Source organism: Pleurodeles waltl, chromosome 3_1 (genome assembly GCF_031143425.1).
Source record: "Pleurodeles waltl isolate 20211129_DDA chromosome 3_1, aPleWal1.hap1.20221129, whole genome shotgun sequence".
Classification (NCBI taxonomy): Eukaryota; Metazoa; Chordata; class Amphibia; order Caudata; family Salamandridae; genus Pleurodeles; species Pleurodeles waltl.
Window position 1 is genome coordinate 462094698 of NC_090440.1, and position 22907 is coordinate 462117604.

Below are 22907 nucleotides of genomic sequence, written 5' to 3' on the forward strand. Positions count from 1 at the left end.
ACCCCAAACACAGGGTACTCAGCTTCACTTGCATACATCTGCATTTTGAATGGGTGTTCCTGGGCTGGGAGGGTGGAGGGCCTGCTCTCACACAAAGGTCTGCCACACCCCCTACTGGGACCCTGGCAGACAGGATTGAACTGAAAGGGGACCTGGTGCACTTCTTAGCCACTCTTTGAAGTCTTCCCCACTTCAAAGGCACATTTGGGTATAAAACAGGGTCTCTGCCCTACCTCATCAGACACTTGCTGGAGAAGAAACCTAAACCAGAACCTGCATCCTGCCAAGAAGAACTGCCTGGCTGCCTAAAGGACTCACCTGACTGCTTTCTACAAAGGACTGCTGCCTTGCTTTTGCCCTGCTGCCTTGCTGAACTCTTGCCTTGCTGCTGAAGTGCTCTCCAAGGGCTTGGATAGAGCTTGCTTCCTGTTCCCTGAAGTCTCAGGACCAAAAAGACTTCTCTTTCATTTGGACGCCTTGTGCGCCGAAACATTTGATGCACAGCTTGCTCCGCGGTGAAAAATTCACTGCACGCCAATCCGGAAAGACGGCGCTCGACACGACGCCTGCGGTGCGACAGGAACTTCGACGCACGGCCTCGCCTGGACAACGCCGCCCGACTCCAGAAAGAAAAACCGATGCGACGCCTGCCGTGAGGGAGAAAATTCCACGCTCAACCCACCGGAACGACGCGCAGCCGGAAAACAAGCCTAGGATTCCACGCACAGACTCCGGGACATCTGGTAATCCCGCAAACCACAGAAGGAGACTGTCCGCGCGCCAGAAAACGACGCACGACTTCCCCGCATGAAAAATAACAATGCAAGTCCGTGTGTGCAGGGTAGAAACCGACGCACACACCATTTTTCCACGCATCTCTTCTTCTGCGCCCCTTTGCGGAGATTTTCCACTTTAAACCAGGTACTTTGTGTTTGAAAGAGACTTTTTTTGCTTTTTAAAGACTTAAGACACTTTGGGCCTCATTATGACCCTGGCGGGCGGCAGAGGCCGCCCGCCAGGATCCCGCCCTCCAAATTACCGCGCCGCGGTCAAAAGACCGCAGCGGGTATTACGAGTTTTCCCCTGGGCTGGCGGGCGGTTCCAGTTAAACCGCCCGCCAGCCCAGGGGAAAACGACCTTCCCACGAGGATGCCGGCTCGTAATCGAGCCGGCGGAGTGGGAAGGTGCGACGGGTGCTACTGCACCCGTCGCGTATTTCACTGTCTGCAAGGCAGACAGTGAAATACATTTTGGGGCCCTCTTACGGGGGCCCCTGCCGTGCCCATGCCATTGGCATGGGCACGGCAGGGGCCCCTAGGGGCCCCGCGACCCCCCCTACCGCCATCCTGTTCATGGCGGCTTTCCCGCCATGAACTGGATGGCGGTAGGGGGGGTCAGAATCCTCATGGCTGCGGAGCGCGCTCCGCAGCCATGGAGGATTCCAATGAGCAGCGGAAAGTCAGCGGGAGACCGCTGACTTTCCGCTTCTGACCGCGGCTGAACCGCCGCGGTCAGAATGCTCATTGGAGCACCGCCAGCCTGTCGGCGGTGCTCCCGTGGTCGGTGGCCCTGGCGGCCACCGGCCGCCAGGGTCAGAATGACCCTCTTTATATCACTTTTCAGTGATATCTCTACATATTGCATCGTTGATCGTTTTGACCTGCAATTATCCAGATAAATATTATATATGTTTCTAAACACTGTGTGGTGTATTTTTGTGGTGCTATATTGTGTTATTGTATGATTTATTGCACAAATACTTTACACATTGCCTTCTAAGTTAAGACTGACTGCTCGTGCCAAACTACCAGAGGGTGGGCACAGGATAATTTGGATTGTGTGTGACTTACCCTGACTAGAGTGAGGGTTCTTGCTTGGACAGAGGGTAACCTGACTGCCAACCAAAAACCCCATTTCTAACAGTAAGTCACAAGCACACCCCAAATTAACCTGTGATCAGCACCCTGGTAGCTTAGCAAAGATCAGTCAGGCTTAACTTAAGGGCAATGTGTAGAGTATTTGTGCAACACTTAAAACAGTAACACAATGAAAACATTACACAAAAAGTATCCCACATCAGGTTAGATAAATAGATCTAATTTTAATAAATAAAACAAGACCATAACATCAAAAATCAAAATCAGTATAACGGAGTTATGAATTTTTAAAGGATAGGCTACAACAAAGTACCTAAAGACAAAAAGCTCCCACCTCATCTATCTGTTCAGGCTAGACCTGGTCAAAGTCAAAAGTCTGAGCTGACCAAGTTGGAGTGCAGGATGGATACAGTCCCAGATTAGTCCAGCTGAAGTTTTACCTTCTCAAGTTTTGTGCCAAGAGTCCTGATCACGTTGCAGGGGGTTGCGAGAAGCAAGGAGAGCGTAGATTGGCATGGCAGGAGCAGGCCGTGCTCACAGCTGGGCGGGCTCGTGCTTCACGCTGGCACTCCCACGCAACCAGTCAGGGCTGCTGTGTGAAGAGAAAGGCTGGTGGTGGCTTGCACTGATTATAGGTTTGAGTGGTTCAGTTCCGGTGAGAACAGGTGCATTAGAGAAAAGCCCAAAAGAGTTCAAGAGCTACACTAACAAACTAGGACCTAACAGGCATCTCTTGGGGTCAGACACTTGCTGACGATGGGTCCAGGAGCTGTTCGGGACCATTTTTTGTCCCTGAGGATTCGGTCAGGAGGCCAGCAGACTAGCAGTTTGAGTGACTCTGGGGTCCTGGGTTCGAAATGGAGTTACAGGTCCAGTTCTTTTCCCCAGGCAAGAGGGCAGCAGGCCAGCACAGCAGGGCGGCAATTTCTTTGGAGCAGCAGTCCAGCAGTGTGTCAGTCCTTGCAGCAACAGAGCAGTCCTTCTTCCCAGCATAGTATCCACAGGTACAGAAGTGTACTGAAGTGGTGGTGTCTGGGGTCCTTCTTTTATACACAGTTGTGCCTCTGAAGTGGAGAGAAGCATCTAGAGTCATGCCTTTGATTTGGCTAGATGCCCTGCCTTCCCTGTCCTGGCTCCAGACTAATTTCAGAGGGTATGCATCCCTTCTTGTCGATACAGGACACATTCTACTCCGGAATTGGCAAGGCTGGGCCTACCTCTTCCCTCCCATCCTGCTAGTGATGGCCCATCCAGTCACACCCAAGCTAGTATTGTGTTTGGCTGTCTAGGAGGAATACACAAAGCCCAACTGCCAACTACACCCAGTCATGTGACCAGAGACAGCCAGCAGGCACCAAATGGCTAAGGCATGAAAGTTGCATTTTCTGAATAAAATCAGACCTCATCATAAGTAAGGATTTTAATTTAGGAATACAGAGACAATAAACATGAACCAAGTATCACTTCTCATTTTGAAGTTACACTTATAAAACCTAATAAGGCAACTACAACGTTATCCTATGGGAGAGATAAGCCTTGCAGTAGTGAAAAAGAATTTAAGGGTTTTTCACAACCAGGACATGTAAAACTAAAAAGTAAATACATTTTTAAATACACTGCACTCTGCCCTTGGGGCTGTCCAGGGCTTACTTTAGGGGTGACCTTTATCTACCAAAAAAAGAAGGTTTAGGTCTGGCAAAAGGTTTATTTTGCCAGGTTGATGTGACAGTTTGGACTGCACACACAGGCTCTGCCATGGCAGGCCTGAGACAAGTTTAAAGGGCTACTTAAGTGGGTGCACAATCAGTGCTGCTGGCCCACTGGTAGAATTTAATGTACATGCCCTGAGCACTTGTAGTGCACTTTACTAGGATTTATAAGTAAATTAAATATGACAATTGGTTCGGAGCCAATATTGCCATGTTTAAGCAGAGTGCACAAACACTGGTTAACGCCGGTAAAGTGCACAGAGTCCTGAGGCCTGAGGCCTGCAAAGACAAGGTCGGCAAAAAGAAGAGGGCTGAAGGCAAAACGTTAGGGGAAAACCATGCCAAGAATGCCAGGTCTAAAAATTACCATTTTCTATTTGTTTTAATCAATGTTCCCCTCATGAAAGGTAAGCAAAACCTGAACATTCTAATTAAAATCAGTCCCCATTTATAGCTGCACTTTGCGGAGAACAGTGTCTATAATCACTCCCTTCTACAGACAGAATTTGTTTTGTTTTTTTAAACAAAGCAAAGAGTGTTTTGTTCTACAGTTCAGCTTGATTCCATATTTAGTTTTCTCATTTTTCTACAGATAACTAAACAACGTAAGCTATTGTTTCAAATACTATTTTTATGAACATTTCCCAGTTTTAAAAAACACATTTTTAAGTTCATCTAATAATGGGCACTAATGATAATTAGAACATTGGAATTTTGAGAGTTCATTGAAGACAATGAAGTGTGTGCACTGGAGGTGCCATTGCTCTTGTGCAAACTTCTACACTACAAAGAACTTTGCCTAGCAGGGGAAGGAGCCAGAAGGAAAAGTCACATTAAATGCCTTGTAGAAACCCTAGGATCTTGTGCCTGATGCAGTTTTCTTGGCACACCACTGGGAATTTTAGTGAATATATTAACAAATTAAAGTACATTCAGGTAGAGATCTAACCCATACTTTTATGGGTTTTGTTTTGTTATTAGGCCGCAATGGGAACCCAGCCATTCAACCAACAAATTGAGGAAATACACATTTATTGTTTTTACACAATGTCCAAATGTGTATCAAGTTTCCAGACTTCACATTAAGGCCCTCATTATGACATTGGCGGTAAATCCCGCTTACCGCCATGCCGACTGCCGACAACATAATGCCGCAGCAGCGGATAACTGCCAAGCATATGATGACACACACATACCAATCCGTCACTATATAGCCACACAGGCAAGTCCGCCACCCCAAAGGTCAGTGACAAACTGGTGGTAGCAAAACCCACACCGCTACGCCAACAGAACTATGCCCACAGAATTATGACTCACAAATCACTGCAGCGGACATTCAATGGTGTAAACCATTGGCGGTGCATACCGCCGCGCCCAAAATACACACACTCAAACAAAACACCACCACATTGGACAAATCAAACTACACACAAATGACACACATACACACACAACACCCACACCACTATAAAACACACACCCACATTACCCATAATCCTTTACGATGACAAACCATTGCAAAACAGAGAGAGCAAGAGCACCCACACAACCAGAGCCACATAACATCATCACCTATACACCATCCACACACCTTACGTCACACACCCCAACACATCACCCCACACACCCTCACCCACACCACTCACACTACACCCATGGCACCACAACGACACCCCAGATTCTCTGAGGAGGAGCCAAGGGTCATGGTGGAGGAAATCATCCGGGTAGAGCCACAGCTATTTGGATCACAGACATCCATTGCTAGGAAGATGGAGCTACGGCGGAGAATCGTGGACAGTGTCAACACCGTGGGATAGCATCCAAGAACAAGGGACGACATCCGGAAGAGGTGGTACGACCTACGGGGGAAGGTGCGTTCCACAGCAACAAGACACCAACTAGACCCCCACCTCCTCCCCCACAACTAACAACATGGGAGGAGCAAATCTTGGCAATTATGCATCCTGAGTGCCTGGCTAGAGTAGGGGGAGGACTGAACTCTGGTAAGTCAAATCTCTATTACTCCCACCTGCATGACATCACAAACCCCCACCCTTATCTTCACTCCCATCACTTCACCACCTCCCACATACCCCACCATCACAACCCACTCATCCCAATACCAAGCCCAGCATGTATCACCAATACATGGACACCCCTCACAGACCTGCATGGACACCTATCACCACTGCATGCACACTGGAGAGAATGGCCTAGCCCACCAAATAGCAACTCACACAAAGGCAAATCTTCCAGGGAAACAACAACCATAGAGGGCAAAACACCCATGCACATGATGTCATGTGCAGAAACAATAACACTGCATTTACATCCCCCTAGGTCTCCCAGCCAATGTCACCGGAGAAGAAGTGCCAGCAACATCCAGTCCCCCCACAGAAGAGGCCCACAGTGATGACAGCATCTCTCGTCGCCTGGATCTGGATGACCAACCTGGCCCATCAGGGATCTCAGGACAGTCGGTTACCCAGGCACAATCTCACACCACCACAGAGCCTCACCCCTCAGGTAACACCACCACAGCACCCACCCAGCAGGCCCATACCTCTGTCCCCAGGACACGTCAATCAGCAGTGTGTCAACCACTACAGGGACCCTAAAAAACACACAAAAAAAGGGAGCACTAATCGACGGCTCCCGTGAGCCTATGAGCTGACGAGCTCTGGTGAGGCAGCTGTTTGCCTACTGAGTGGTACAAAAACCTGTGAAGACGTTCGGCAGCATTTCAAGCAACCCCTTCAGATATATTTTCTCTCTGCTGATGACGGCTGTAAGCCAGAAACACATGTCCAGAGATACGGCACTTGCAGCACCTACTTAATGTGAAAGACTTTTTGAAAAAAATCTCTATCTTTAAATCAAATGACTGTATTTACCATGATGCATTGGGTCTATTTTATGCTGGAGTGTGACGCAGTGTGCTCCCTTTTTTTGTGTGTCTAATTGATGGCTCCCTTGAGCCTATGAGCTGACGATCTCTGGTGAGGCACCTGTTCGCCTACTGAGTGGTACAAAAACCTGTGAAGACGTTCGGCGGCATTTCAAGCAACCCCTTCAGATACATTTTCTCTCTGCTGATGACGGTTGTAAGCCAGAAACACGTTTCCAGAGATAAGGCACTTGCAGCACCTACTTAAGGTGAAAGACTTTTTTTAAAATGTCTCTATCTTTAAATCAAATGACTGCATTTACCATGATGCATTGGGGCTATTTTATGCTGGAGTGTGAGGCAGTGTGCTCCCTTTTGTGTGTGTGTCTAACTACAGGGACCCCAGGCCACCCCACAAACACAGGACAGTCAGGGACCTGGGGTCAGTGGCAGTGGGCACACGGTTCAGGGGACAGAGGCACAGGACAACAGGGAAGCTGGGAGGACTGGCGTGCGCCGGGGGAGGACAGGCCAGGGAACCGACTCTCCAGGAGGCACTGACCGCGATCCTGGGAGCATACCAACATTCCCAGGACACGCTGGGCCAGATACTGGACAAATTGCAGGAGAACATGCGGCTGCAGGAGGGACAGTACCTGGGGATCAGGGAGGACTTGAAGGACATCAACACCACCATGGTCTCCATTGCAGGGGTGCTGGCAGACATGGCCAACACTATGAGGGAGGCAGTGGCACCCCACCGGGCCTCTGCCACTAGCCAAACTGATGAACAGCCCTCCAGCTCCGCTGCCGCTAGTGGACAGGAGGCCCCGCCACAGGACCAACAGGCCACCAGCAACCCTGCCCCTGCAGTTGGAGAACCACCCCACAAACATTCCCTGCGATCCAGGCAGAAGCCAGAGACTATTGCCAAGATCCCCACCAGGAAATAAGTCTCCCCTGATTGTCACCCTTGTGTCCCACTCCGTCACCCTGTTCACCTTGAACTGCCATTGCTCCCCTTCCTATGCCCCCTTGGACAATGCACCTGTGATACTAACAGACTGGACTCTAACCTGGACTTTCCTCCACCATCAGCCCAGCCCATTGCACATCCCCCTCTACTTCTTAGCACTTAAATAAACACCCTTTAAAAAAATACAAATATGGAGTATGTCAAATGATTTAAGTATGTATTCGATTAACAAGGTTTCAACATTGAAAATCAACTGTACAGTAATGTATACATAGTAATGACCTATAGTTGGCTGCAGTCAACACACCAGGAGCGATAGTGGGGCACAGATATCTGCAAATAGAGATGCCAAAGGATACAGTGAGTGGCCATAGAAGTGGTAAAATCAGCCTGCCAATGACAATGTCAAACACAAAACAGTCATTTAAATGTGAAGTTACACTGTCTTACCTGTGTGTCATTGGAAGTATTGTCGAATTATTGCACTTCTGTTGTCCTCATCCTCATTTGCTGCCTCCTCATCTTCACTGTCCACAGGGTCCACTGCTGCCACATGGCCATCTCCAGCCTCATCCTCCTGCAGAAAAGGCACCTGGCGACGTAAGGCAAGGTTGTTCAACATACACCATGCCACGATGATCTGGCAGATCTTCTTGGGTGAGTAGTACAGGGATCCACCTGTTAGATGGAGGCAATGAAACCTGGCCTTCAGGAGGCCAAAGGTCCGCTCTATAATTCTTCTTGTTCGCCCTTGTGCCTCATTGCAATGTTCCTCTGCCCTTGTCCATGGATTCCTCAAAGGGGTCAGTAGCCATGAGTGGTTGGGGTAACCAGAGTCACCTGCAAATATTGAGGGACAACTGTTAGCCCCACACTAACCCTTAGAGCCCACACCATACCCATACACCAACATATACTAGGTAGGAACCAGGGCTCACCTGTTAGCCACACCATGTGCCTCTGGAGTTGAGCCATCACATATGAGATGCTGCTATAACTCAGGATAAAGGCATCATGCGCAGACCCAGGATATTTTGCATTGACGTGGGAGATGTACTGGTCCGCCAGGCACACCATCTGCACATTCATGGAGTGAAAGCTCTTTCAGCTTTCCCTGTGGCCAAATCCTCCACCTGGGGAAAAATGATGTAGCTGCACATGTGTTTAATCAGGGCAGACAACACGCTGGTCAGCAACACGGAGAACACTGGCTGAAAAATTCCAGCTGCCAAACCCACTGTCACTTGGAAGGAGCCAGGAAATGGAGCACTGATAGCACTTGCACAAGAGGGGGGATCCCAGTGGGGTGACGGATAGCGGAGATTAGGTCAGGCTCCAATTGGGCACACAGCTCTGTGATTGTGGCCCTGTCCAGTCCATAGGTGAGGATAATGTGCCTGTCCTCCTTTGTTGGCAAGTCCACCAGGGGTCTGTACACGGGGTAATGTATCCATCTCCTATTCATCGGCAGCAGTTGTAATCTAGGGGGCAAAATGGTGAGCAGGTGGTCAGTATCTCTTATTTCCAACCACTACACTTCACTACATGTTGTGATTGTAACAGTATTTTGTTGGAGATGTCCAAATGGTGCCTATGTGTACTGTGACGCAGTTAGGAGCCATAGCCTGCAACCCCCCTGAAATGGCATCTGCCTGTCGTGTTTGGAGGGACAGGTGGAAATGAGGTAATTTTACTGACATTGTGCGCCATTGCGGGAGGCGGTCGAAAACCGCTGTGCAACTCCTCATTGGTTAACATTGGGCCCTATACTGTACAATGGCCAATGGTGATGTACACTGGTGGTGACGGTATGCACTGCCGTGGACGTCACCACCATTTTCTATCTGTTCACTCACTTGCTACCTGACGTGCAACAGGAGAGGACCTACACTGCATGTGCTGCTGTGACCTGTGTCTAGAACCGACCATGGCTCATGTTACTAGGGAAAGTGCCCCTGCCTTCACCTCAGCGGAGTTGGAAAGACTGGTGGATGGGGTCCTACCCCAGTACCGAATGCTGTATGGGCCTCCAGACCACAGGTGAGTACACCGTGAGTACGATGCATGGGGCGTGAATGCATGAAGTGCTGTGTGTGAAGGCCTCATCTAGAGGGGGTGGTGGATGGGCCCTGGGCAGCATGCAGCATGTATGGTGGGCCATGTCTGTGCTAATGGGGACGGGAAGGGGTCTGACGGTCGGAGTAATACCTTTGCCGGTGTCCATTTCCTTGCAGGTCAGCGCCCATCAGAAAAAGGGTATATGGCATGCCATTGCCAAGGACGTAGGGGTTCTACGGCAGGCATAGCACCCACTGTTGCAAACAGTGGGAGGACCGGAGATGCTGGGCACTCAAAACGGTGGAGGCCCAGCTGGGGATGGCCTCCCATTGAGGAAGGGGTGCCCGTCGAACCCGGACCCCCCTGATGGCCTGCATACTGGCAGTGGCCTACCCGGAGCTGGATGGGCGTTTGCGGGCATCACAGCACCCACAAGGGGGTGAATACAGTGCCCCAATATACAACTTCCGCCTGGTGGGATGGTATCCAGGTGGGGGATGTGGGCCTGTGGGTGCCCCTAGACCAGGCCTGACATTGCAGAGTAGGTCCCATGTTGGGCAGGGTTCTGATGTAAAATACCTCCAACCAAGCTAGTAGGCATCCACTACTGGGCAGGGGTATGTGGGTCTCAGGTATGCTGCATTTGGCGTTAGGTGTCCCTATCTATGGCCTGGTGACTAGCATTGTGACTTCTATGCATTGCCTAGAGCATAGGGCTGTTCCCTGTGTGTGTGTCGTGTACGCCAACAGTGGTGATGTTGCCGCCATTGACCAAGTGTATCCTTTGTGTTTCCCCACCTTTTTGTGTTGTCACCCTGTCCTTATGTGCATTAGCATCATTTGGTGGAGGAGCAAAGGCACCGGCGACAGAGGGAGCTGCATCCCATACGACCCAGGAGGCTGAATCCAGGGCACCAGTGGGACGGAGGGCGAGGGGAGCACCACAGCAGAGACAGGAGGGGACCGTTCGGACCCAGATTCCTCCTCCGATGGAAGCTCCCTGGTGGTGGCAGACACCTCTGTGCCCACCCCAGCTACATATACAGCCAACACCCCCTGTAACAGCACCGCCCTCCCAGCAGCCCCTCAGCGAGTTTTCTGTGCCCACTCACCCTGGATGGTGGGCATCTCCTTCGCCCCAGTCACTTCTTCAGGCCCTGCACCAGTTAGCCCTGCTGTCCTAAGTGAGGAGGCTATTGACCTCCTGAGATCCATTTCTGTTGGGCAGTCAACATTATCAATACCATCCAGGGGCTGGCAGCCCAATTGCAACAGACAAATGCATTCCTGGAGGGCATTCACACTGGCATGGCGGCCCAACATAGATCTATCCAGGCTCTGGCCTCCTCTCTGATGGCAGCCATTGTCCCTGTTTCTAGCCTTCCCCCTCCAACTTCCTATACCCAATCCCATTCCCCGCAACCCCAATCTATCCCAAGCACACAGTCTGATGAGCATGCACCCAGGACAACACACAAGAGTGGACGAGGCAAACACAAGCACCACACTTCATCCCACAGGCACTCACACAAACACCATCCAGAATCAGACATACCAACATCCACTGCCCCCACTGTGTACCCTTCCTCCTCGCCCTCCACCTCCCCCCCAGTTGCATCTACATTCACACCTGCATGCACTACATCCCCATCCACTACCCCATCACCAGCACACCTAACAGCACACGCCCCTCACTGGCAGTCACCACGCCCACTTCCATGCACACGTCCCCTGTGTCCTCTCCCACTGTGTCTGTGCCCCCTCCTCCCAAAGTACACAAACGCAAGCACTCAGACACCCAGCAGCCATCCACCTCACAACAGCATCCAGCCCATGCATGCGCACACAAACACAGCAGGCTGACACCTCCTACAACCACTCCTTCTTCCTCCACTCCCAAACCAGCCTCCCCCGACCACTGCTAGCACCACAACCAGCACCGCCATCCAGCACCACTCTCAGCAGCAGCAGCCCCAGTGGGCAGCCGTCTGAGGCTGCAGGGGAAGGTCTGGATCCTCCCCCCACCACTGCCAGCACTGCCACCAGCACCACTGCCAGCAGCAGCAGCCCCAGTTGGCAGCCATCCGAGGCTGCAGGGGATGGGCTGGGGCCTGCCCCCACCACTGCCAGCACCACCACCAGCACCACCGCTGCCACTGCTGAGCAGCTGTCACAGCCAGCGGACAGAGTGTAGTCCTGCATTCATGGGCTGTAGTGCGGCCTGGCCCCAGCAAATCCTGTGTGTCTGACACCCAGATGAGAGACTTTGACCTTGCACTCCCCAAGATCTGCATCACAAGGCATGTTGCCCTCTCCAGAACTAGTGGAAGAAGCCATCCACTCACCCCATCCTTCCCAGGATGAAGCTCACTGGGCACGATGCCCCCTCCAGAACCAGTTAAGAAGCCATCCACTCACCTCATACTTCCCAGGATGAACCTTACTGGGCACGATGCCCCCTCCAGAACCAGAGGAGAAGCCATCCACTCCCCCTATCCTCCCCAGGATGAAGCTCACTGGGCATAATGCCCCCTCCAGAACCAGTGGAAGAAACCATCCACTCACCCCATCCTTCCCAGGATGAAGCTCACTGGGCACAATGCCCCCTCCAGAACCAGTGGAGAAGCCATCCACTCACCCCACCCTTCCCAGGATCAAGCTCACTGGGCACAATGCCCCCTCCAGAAGCAGTAGAAGAAGCCATCCACTTGAGAGACTGTGGCCTTGCACTCCCCAGGACCAAGCAGTGGGCAAATCACCAATTTGAGAGACTGTGGCCTTGCACTCCCCAGGACCAAGCAGTGGGCAAATCACACACTTGAGAGACTGTGGCGTTGCACTCCGAAGGACCAAGCACAGGGCATGTTGTCCCCTCCAGGACCAGTGGCGTTGTACCATCTTCTGGCTGAGGTGCCCCCCCCATTCCCTGGCCCCCGGAAGTGCCTGTCTATTTTCGACCTGATGCCCCTGCAGTGTTCTCTCTGTGTTGTTGCAGCAGTGAGGTTGGAACTTGGACTTTGTGATGTGGCCCTGTGGCCCACGGACATTGAGGACTGCGCAGTGTCCCTTGCATTGTAAATATGTATATACTTTTTGATTTGGATGCACGTATTTCACCTATATTTATCTTATTACAGCCTTTTTACACTATAGTAGTTGTCCTTGCATTATTGCTGAGCGGTATGGATTGTATATGTTCATTTACTGCATCTGGTTGTGTGTGTGGTGTTGGGGGTGGGAGTGTTGCGTGTTGCACGTGTGTGTCTCTCTCTTTTTCCTACCCCCTCCCTTGTGTGATAGGCGGCAGTACTCACGTGGTTGTCTTCGCCGGCGTTGGTGTTCGTAATGGAGCAGAAGGTAGAAGAGCATGGGGAAGACATGCAACTCGGGCTCCATGGCAGCGTAGTTCTTCCTTGAGTGTCCAGAGGTGAGTCGTTTCCCTTCTGTGGAGTGTTTCCACCAGGCTTTTGATGTCGTTGGTACTGCCCCGGAAAAGGTGGCGGATAGGTGTGTCATGATACTGTGGGCGGTACATTGTCTTCTGCCTGGCTGTTGGCGGTTACCGCCGTGGTGCCTGTTGGTTTCGCCCTGGCGGTCTGTGTGTTAAAGCAGCTGTCTGTCAGACCGGTTTCCGCCATGGTCATAATTTCATATTTATTACCGCCGGCCTGTTGGCGGTATTACCGCCGCTTTATCACCGACCCCCAGGGTTGTAATGAGGGCCAAAGTCTACAAGTTAACCAAACAACTAGAAAGTGACTATTATCTGTCACGCTTTGCAAGCTGGTGAATGGAACCCAACACGCGTACAAGATTTTCCTAGTTTACAGGCTCTAAATGGAGCTGCCAACTAAATTAGGGGACCCAAAGAAGTCCACGTTTTATAGTGTGTGAAGTCGGTTTAGTGACAGAGCACTTTGAGGCATGTTCATTGTGGGCCTTTGCCTGCCTAGGGTTTGTGAAGTCTGGCTTGAGTTTGTGAACTCAGCTCTGCAAACAATGCTGTTTGAACTAGGGATGGTGGGGAGCTTAGGAGGTCCTTATCTACCACCTAGGTGAATGTTCAGGGTGTCCCCAGAGAGTCCCCCAATTTGGATTTTTTTTTTCCAGGGTGCAGGACTGTGTCATCCATCCTGTAAATTTAACTGTACAAAAATGTATCTGTTTCTGCCTGCAAATCAGAACGTTTGGGCCTCCGCTTTGATTTAGCAGATCTGAACTGCGACAGCAGAAAAAAGCTTACTTGTGCACTGGGGTGCCTTTATTTTTTACATTTGAGTCTGTGGACAGTCACTGAATCTAAACACCAAGATCAGAACAGACAGTTTAGATATCTCTAGAATTTAAACCCTTACATTTTTGGAATGGAGATTTCTCATAACCTTTGAATGGATTTACACCAAGCCAAGCAAAGACACTTCTTCCAGTAAAGTTCTACTTTAATACCAAGCTTAATGTAATTCTCTTCACTGTTTTTTATTTTGCAGTGAGCAAAGTGTCCTATGCATGTTAAAATGGAAAACATTCTTTCAATAATACTCCTTTTTTCCTACCTCCTTTATCATTGCATGGCCTGCATGAAATTTGACATGCCAGAACTAACCCAGATTTACTGGTGGAAAGTTTCATGGAGATTCACCAAAAAGAGCCAAAGTAACAAGCAAAGCAAAAATTGCATTTTCAAGGCAAATGTTGTCACTAACTCTGTAGCATAATGTGCTCAGGTCACTGTGTGTTTCCATGACTCAGGGGCACCTTAATTCCAAGCCATGGCTTACATTGACCTCAACAGTGCAGTCTGGAAGCTATAGACTTGGCTTAGCTCAAGTGAGCCCACTGGATGACGGCAGTTGAAAACAATGTTTTTTAAAAAGCCTAGAAAATAGAAAAGGTACATGCTCGTAAATGATGTCACATAAAAGCACATTTTAGCCCCATTGAAATAATTGCATGTGCATGCTGCGTCATAAAGAGGAACGGCCATATCTTCACTTGGACAATATTGACAGCGAAACTTTATTTTTTACTTTATCATGAATAGGAAGTCATCGGAGCACTTACATGTTTAGCTCTCTCTGGCCACCACTGCCAGACGGATTAGTGGAGGGAAAGAAATACAAGTTCAACAATCTCTCCTGAAAGAAAATAACTAATCGCTTTGTAATTTATGATTTAAGGATACTTTATGATCAATGAACCGCACGTTACCGCCAGCTAAAGGTTATTGCAGAACACAGCGTTAAATAAGGGAGTGACTGTCACTCTAATTGTACACTTACTTGTAATAACAGATATCATAGCCGACCCGGACCCAGTGTGCTCGGCCCTGGAGCGCCTCCTTCACGGAGTACATGACCGGCTGCATGCCTGAAAAACACACAATAGCTGTTCAAGCAACATTATTTGGTGATTCACCACCAGTGTGTTTCCGTTTGTATTTATTTATTAGCCCTTTATTTCAATTTCAGCACAGCCAACAGCCACCTGACGACACACTTAGAGCGCTTAACAAGAAATCATCATTATCTACTGTAAGAGTGCAAAAATTACTACCTCTGTATGTTATGTTCATTAGCCAATATACAAAACGTCTCCAAACTGCCTGGGTTTGGTGGTCCAATTGGGAAGCTGCTACAGCTGACTCAGCTCGCTGCACCTGAGGCTTCCTAGCTCTATTAGTGGGCATGTATGTAATGTCGTCAACCACATTATTTATGTGCCACCTTCTGGCTTTCCAATAGTAGGAGTTCCTCACCGGTAATGTATATGAAAGCACAGTTTCTTAAAAACGAGTATGGAATAACAAGGTCAAAAATGTGACCTTAAAATTTCTGAATAAGCACGTCAATCTGCGCGTGGTGCACCTGAGTGGCGGTATTTTATTATTTAACTAGTTAAATAGTAATTATATATGCGCAGCCATTCTCACTCAGGATTACAATACCTCAGACTCTTCTGACTCACCTCCTATGATGGACACTTCTATTTACCGATACACTCTTCATTAAGCAGTTTAAATAACGAATGACAACATCCCAGTTTGTGAACACACTGAATATTTTTAGGACTCAGGCTCACATTTGCATTTTCCCAATCCTGTTCAATTCGTATCAAATCAGCACTGAGTTGGAATAAAGAACAAATATTCTCTAACGGGTTGTTGGGTCTAGTCACAGCTGTCACTGATTCTAGTCTTGACTTTTTATCACGAGCACTGTGCCTTCTGGAACTTGTAGTTGTCATGATGCCTTTATAAGGATCGAATTAAAAGTCATAAAATGCAAAGTATTACCTAAAGACATAGTGCTGGATAAAACGTGACATGATTGGCATTAAGCCACTGCCCGCTATGTCTGTGCCTAGCTGCAAAGTGTATTTGAATTCTGGGACTTGCATTATAGTGGAAAAAACGAAATGACAAGTCTTAGAATTTAAAGAAAAGACCTGGCCTCGAGCACCACATTACGCATGAACCTTTGAAGCTTGTCAGGGCTGTCTGAGTACAATGATGCACTGTGTCATATGTAAGACGCTAAGCATTAAATACCTGAGTTTTTGATTCACACCAGGGTGAATTGTGTTACGCGTAGTCCTTGGTTTATAATGGAATATGGAAAATAATAAGTAGGGATCTTGAAGGATATTTCACAGTCACTCCTGAAAACCTTACTTTTCTGTGGTTAATAGGTCAAATGTCTTAAACATGTTAAAAAAATTCACCAGAGCTCGCAAGTTTCCCAGATACATAAGTGAGTAGCTCTTACAGTTTGTGCTTTTTTCCTTTGCATACCGGTACTTGTAGTTCTGAATTTGTAATTGGATAAAACACAGAATGTAAAGAAAAAAATGTATTCGGTGAGCTTGGGAGCGCTCATTTAAATATATCACTTTTTTCTTGTAATTGTAAATAATTATGCGCCCAACCTCAATGCTGTCGAAACCATGAAGTCTTACCGTAATTGAACTGGCTGTTCTCTTTTTCACAGTTAATGACATTGAAGCGATATGAAATGCCAGCTCTTATTGCACTAACTTCGAAGTAGAACCACTGATGATGCTGGTTAGTGTTAACATCCGCATTCATAATGAGGTCGTACTCAAACCTAGGAAAACAGAACGGGGGAGAACTCTGAGCAAGTGTTAACACAATGCAAAGGCCCTCCTAATTGATAGAGCTGTACATTTTAGCTCTGCCCCTGGTGTCACTAAAGTCATTAGACTGTGGCAAGTATAAGCTATTAAACATAAGTGAGAGAAAAACGAATGTAGAAAACTGCACTGACACACATTTTAAACATGCAATTTGCTTATATTTCGAAAATTCAAAATAGGTGTCTTTTTGATTAAATCACATGCTAGAAGGTTAAAGTTGATGTTAAAATGTAATTTAGCCTCTAAATTAGTAGTGTTTGTAGAAAACAAATTTACCTTTCTTGTGTTTAATGAAAGATTAATGACAAATTATGGGCAAAGGAAAAATGCAGTTCTTTGTTATACCTAATGTAATGCAATAACATAGTTTTTCCAATTATAATTAAATGTTTTACTTGTACTGACATTAATGATGAATTTATAAGTTTGCATATTATACACATTTTATTAACAAGTAATAAATCAACTGCATTTTATATTTTTTTACCATGTTAGCACAACTTAGGCCTACAGAGCTTGCATTTTGCAGTCATGTAAAAGTTCAATCATTTTTCATAATGTGAAGACTTCTTTCAGATTTCGTTCCCATGAGAAGCAAAGTCCCACTTGTAAAAACGTTATTGTTTAACTGTAAATGAAATATACGCACTTGGCCTTGAGATTTTTGTAGTACAGGAACATGGACTGAGATCTTGTTCAAATGTTTTAACCTGTTTGGGGTCTCACAGAAAGGAGATTTTCCCATGACAGACTTGGGAAAATGTTGAACTTTTGCAACCCGAAATCTGGTGATCAATTCTAATTGGAAGATGCCTCCTTCAAAGTTAAAAAAAAAACTTTGACAAACCAAAATGTTTGATGTGGATTAATATAGTGTAGGATATTCAAACCTTCCTCAGAGCAGAACAGAAGCAGCCTTTGTCCTGTCATGGTAAGGGACAGTCACTTTCCTGATGCTTGCAGATGTCTTGCTGACCAGATGCTTTGCTGATGAAGATACACTGAATGAAGTAGCCCTTGAAGAGGTATCTTCCTCCCTGTCCTTTTGTTAATGCCCTTTGTGGTGCCCTTTTAGCTTAGAAACACCACTATGCTGATGATTATTTTATTTTTATTTAGTTTGTGTCCTGCAGCCTCAGTTATTCAATTTTTCCAGATTATCTTAGTCTTATTTGCAATTTTGTAATTTGCCCACATGTGTCTCTCCACAACACATGTATTTTCCTAATTTGGTTAGCCATATGCCCACCCAGGTCACTGACCTAACTGGATTTGAATTGACGAAATGATTGTGAATTCTGAGCATCATATTATTACTGTGTCTCGTATATTTCTACTGACTTCTGTATCATTTTTCTTGAATGCTTAGTTCTGCTGATGCTAGTACGCCTGAATTTAGTTTGTCATTCTGGGCAACCCTTGGTGATTATGTATCTCTATAACTTGGTTTTGTGCATTGTCTACATTAATTTGAGTTTGTGTTCATAATAAATCCTTAGACTATGTTCCTGATTAGAGTTTTCCTTCCGTTGCCACATTGGTCATGGTGTCTAAATTATTGGGATGGTGTTGATTATAGTTGATGGCTCACCATGTATCTTTCGGGGTCAAAAGGTCTGTAAATCTTGTTTTGCATTTGATTCCTGCGAAGGATGAAAAATTCATCCACAGTTCTGGTAGAAGACTGATGGTTTTGTCCCATAAGAGGGGGGACCATGTTTTTGTTTAGTGTTAGGTAGTTAGGAATGACCCCATGTCATTGCTCATTCCAAAAATTGCCCACCCTGTAATGTGTCCAATGGTCTGTTCCAGAGATTGATTAAATTCTAGTGTTGTAACTACAAGTGAATCGTTGCATGAGTATAAATAGGGATTTGCGCTCATGATTCCTTTTGAGGTGAAGTGGGATGTTCTGAAGTGTTTTGTGGAATCATCATTTTTGAAGTGATTATGGTGCATTGTCCTAAAAAATGTTTGCGGTTGTTGTTGTTGACATGTCCGTCATGGTCTAAGATCCCAGGATAACGCACACGTTTAGAAGACACTTGGTTAATTTATTGTCTTCAGTGAGGTACTTGTCATGAGGCACCATTGGCAGTGCTAGCAGTTTACCTTGAGTGGGTGTGAGATGTTGGTTGGTATTTAGTGAATCCTAAGTTCACATGGAGGATCTATATCAACCGGAGTGAGAATTGCTGGTCAAGTGTCACGCATTGTGTAATTGTACAAGCCATTGTCAGAAGTGCAACCCGTGCAGCTTTCAGAGTTATTGAGTTCCTACCTGTAGTGTGCAGATAGGTTGTTGGTTTTTGCCTGCAATATTTTGCATTAGGTGTGACTGAGCAATTGTGTGAGAGACAATAGTGAAGTAACTGCAGCCGCTGGGAGAACTGAATGTGATGTCATTCTGTGCCACACTGGTATAGGTTGGTTAGTGTGAAGCCACACTAGTATTGGTGGACAGTACTGTGTTGCTGTTGGTTGAGAACAGCTTGTGAAAAGGATTGTGGGAGTGGATTTACTTCCTAATTTGATTAATAATCGTTGTGGTTAATTGAAGTTGAGCAAAAATTAAATTTTTCAAGTATTAAGAAGTGCGCAAAAGCGTGATGTGTATATTCCAGTTATAAAGGCTGAAAAATCTCCACTTGAGGGAACACCAGCTTATGAAGTGTCAGAAACAAAAGGAGCTTCAGCATATGTATGGCTTAAACAATGGTGTAAAATAATTGAGAAAGAGGGTTCATCAGCTTTTCCTTCTTATGGAACATTTACTTTGAGAATTTTAGAAAATTTGAGGAGAGTAATATGCAAATTAAAGCCTTCTATAAGACTCGCACAGTTTGAAGCCATTGCTATTTGAGAAGTTGTTGCAAGCCAGAAATAAAATACAACATTAGGGAACAGAATCCGGAAAGCAGTTAAGACATTAGCGGATGCTAGATGGGATGCAGAACAGAAAGGTAGAGAGCAGAGATATTAGATGGAGTGAGAATGTTTCCAGCCATTACAGAGGAAGGTGATGGGAGTACAAAACCAAATCTAAGACAAGAAAGAAACAGAGAGCGAGGGTAGAATAGACAGCAGAAGACAAGGAAAAAGACAGCCCCAGATGAGAGTGATTCGGAAGATGAGTTCATAACTCAGCTTCTGAAGAATCATTCCCCACCGTATCATTCAGTTGAGATAGAAACTAGTATTGAAGCAGTTAATAACGCAGTCCCGAATGTGCAAGCTGCTCCAGTTGCACAGACCCCGATTCAGACAGTTTAAAGTACCCCTGAAAATCCAGTGACACAAGTGCCCATGGCTTATTCACCAGTTCCAACTGTTAAGACAACACAGTCCATTACAAGCCAAGTTGTGAACCGGGTAATACTAAGTACTAATGGGAATCAGATGGTGCAGACATCTAGTGTGACTACACCTGTGCAGAATTGTAATCAGAATCAGCCTAATCCTATATATACTCCAGTGCAGACAATGTAAATTGTTACCCGGAATCAAACAGGACAGACTTTCAGTACTGTTTTAACAGTTCAAAGAAGTGGAATGACAATTCCGTAGAGTCAGACAAATTTAATGGATCTCAATGCACTAACAGTTCCTGTGACTAAAGTTCCAGTTGTTTCATTGTAAGCTTCAGGTAACATTGGAAGTAATGCCAATCTATAAATGCAACAACATAACCTGAAACAACAGCAGATGCTCCTCAGATATCACCAACTGGTATGCAGAGAACAGAATATTCAAACAATTCGGAATTGGAGAGCTTCCTTTGTCCCACCTTTGACTCCTACACACATTTCACTCATCTAACAAGATGTTAAATCAAGCAGGACCATTTCTTGATGTGAGGTTTCCTCAAGGAACCTCACTTACTTACATGCCCACACTATATTAGATTATGAATGTACATTGCAGTACCCCATAAAATCTGCCCCAGTATTAGTTTGCACGGTCTTACAGCATAACAGTTAAATGATTGGTTAAAAAAGTTAAACAATCTGAGTCCAAAAGGTGCAACAGGTGCAACACGTGCAACAAATGGTAACGTTAGATCAGAAGAGACACCTGAGAGGGATAGGACAGTGAATGTGCCCAGATTGAAATTAGAATTAAATAATTAATTATCGGATTGCTCATGATGGAGGAATTGGAAATGTACACAGAAGATAAATTGCGATTCTTGTGAAAAGATGTTACTCAACATGCAGGACTGACTTAGAATTGGCCAAGAAATCTAAAGTATATTTAGAAAAATCTAAATCTTTAAAGAGAAGTTACACACTAGAGTTCAGTAACAAAGATATTTATAACATGAAATTACCTGGAATGAAAATGCACATTAAGGAGTTAATTAAATGTATTCAAACATGGGGAGCATTAGATAAATGGGAAGGCCAATGGGCAAAGAAAAGAGATCAGGAGAAAGCAAAGCAGAATTCATCTCTGGCAGGAGAAAATCAGGCTGAGTATAATGTAAAATGATGCCTATGAGAGAAATACTAGGTAGAGGTATGTGCAAGTAGTGTGGCGCAGGAGTGATATACTGTAATTTACAAATGATTACCCAAGCTTGAGAGAGAAACCAGTGGAGTGGTATAAGCAGACAGAGAGATTTTTGAAACTTTCAAAATGCCTGTGGGAAGATTTTAATGCATTGTTTGACATTGTGGTTCCAGTTGACTTGAGGACTGAGTGCAAATGAAGTGTTGATTGCCCAGACGGTGAACCGCCGAGAAATCCAGTAACAGGTGCACTATCTGAAGAGGCAATGAAAATGTTTCATAAGCCCCCAAAAGGCATTGATTGGCAGAAAATTGACAGAACTGTGCTGGAAACTAAGGAGTCTATTCATGCATATTATGGGAGATTTCTGCAAGCTTTCAAACAGCATAATGGTACCAAAAACACTGAGCCAAAAGATATGGGTCATTTTCTATTTAGATTTGTGCAAGGTTTGAAGCTAGACATTAGTGAAAGGATTCAGCAGCAATTAGTTTGTTGGCAGAACAATTAATTGATGAGAAACTACAGTATGCAGGGTACTGTAGTGATGACATTGAATTGAAACAGAAAACGTTGAGGGAGAAGTTGATGGTGATGCAATTGAAGGCTGCAAGTAAATGAAGTCAGAATCCGCCAAGATGGTTAATACAAGTGAAATGCAAGGAGGGAAACAGCAGGATAGCAATGTGGTTCAGTGTAGAGGTAGACAACATAGGCCGTCATTAGGAAACTGTCAGTAGGTGATAATGTGGCGGTAGTACTGCCAACAGGCTGCTGGTACATACCACCACTTATGACATTGGCAGGTTGGCTGCAGCCAACCCCCCCAATTTACCGTTCCTACCGCCATGGCAGTAGCAGCCGCTGGGCCAGAGATACCCCCCCCAACACTCCCTGGATGCCCCACAATCCCCCCTCCATCCATGCTCCCCCTCCTTCCAATCCCCCACCCCCCATAATCGCACATACTCGCAGACATGCACCATGCATGCACACACTCACTCACACTGGCATACATGCATTCATTCACGCATGCATCCATTCATTTTTGCACACATCCGTACACACATTCACACTGACATGCATTCACATTTCCATTTGTACACGCATTCTCACACATGCATACACCCACGCAAACAACACTACACACACAGTCGCATTCACGCACACACTCACACATTCATGCGCACAACCCCCCCCACACACACACACACAACACTCCCCCTCCCCTGTCAGAAGCCCAACTTACCTGCATCCAGAGAGTCTCCCGTCAGGGAACGGAACGGGGTGCTGCTACTGCCAGCAGCGCCCGCCTGCAGAACACCGCCAGGCCATATCATGTGTCATCAAATGGCTGGCAGTGGTCTACTGCTGGTGGGAGCAGCGCCACCTTACCATCTTCCGCCAGTATGGCCACAGCCGGATTTATGCCCTTCTTGTGGCGGAAGTCCGGCTGTGGTCATAATCTGGCTAACAGATAGCAGCCGCGGTGATGGTCTTTTGGCAGCCGTCACCGCAGTGGTTGGCGGCTTATACTGCCATTCTCATAATGTGGGCCTTAGTGTTCATGTAGAATAGAGTGGAAATTTGGTTGACCTTCAGTCATTGAAGAAAACAAGTCTATGTCATGCTTGCGGAAATTTAGGTAATTGACAACGGGAATGTTCTTATAATAATGTGATTAATTTGGGACAGAGTCCAAAGACCCAGATGCAGATACCACAAGCCCCAATGAC

General features: G+C 46.6%; 1 protein-coding gene across 1 annotated transcript in view; it reads right to left on the reverse strand.

The window, feature by feature from the left end:
- The window catches only part of AGBL1 (AGBL carboxypeptidase 1), a 2739156-nt gene that overhangs the window by 1602717 nt on the left and 1113532 nt on the right, over positions 1-22907 (reverse strand). The window contains exons 14-15 of the mRNA XM_069221447.1: positions 16462-16610; positions 14787-14874 (exon numbers count right to left, since the gene is read on the reverse strand). Coding sequence (XP_069077548.1) covers positions 14787-14874; positions 16462-16610 — 237 coding nt within the window. The remainder of the gene's footprint in view (positions 1-14786; positions 14875-16461; positions 16611-22907) is intronic.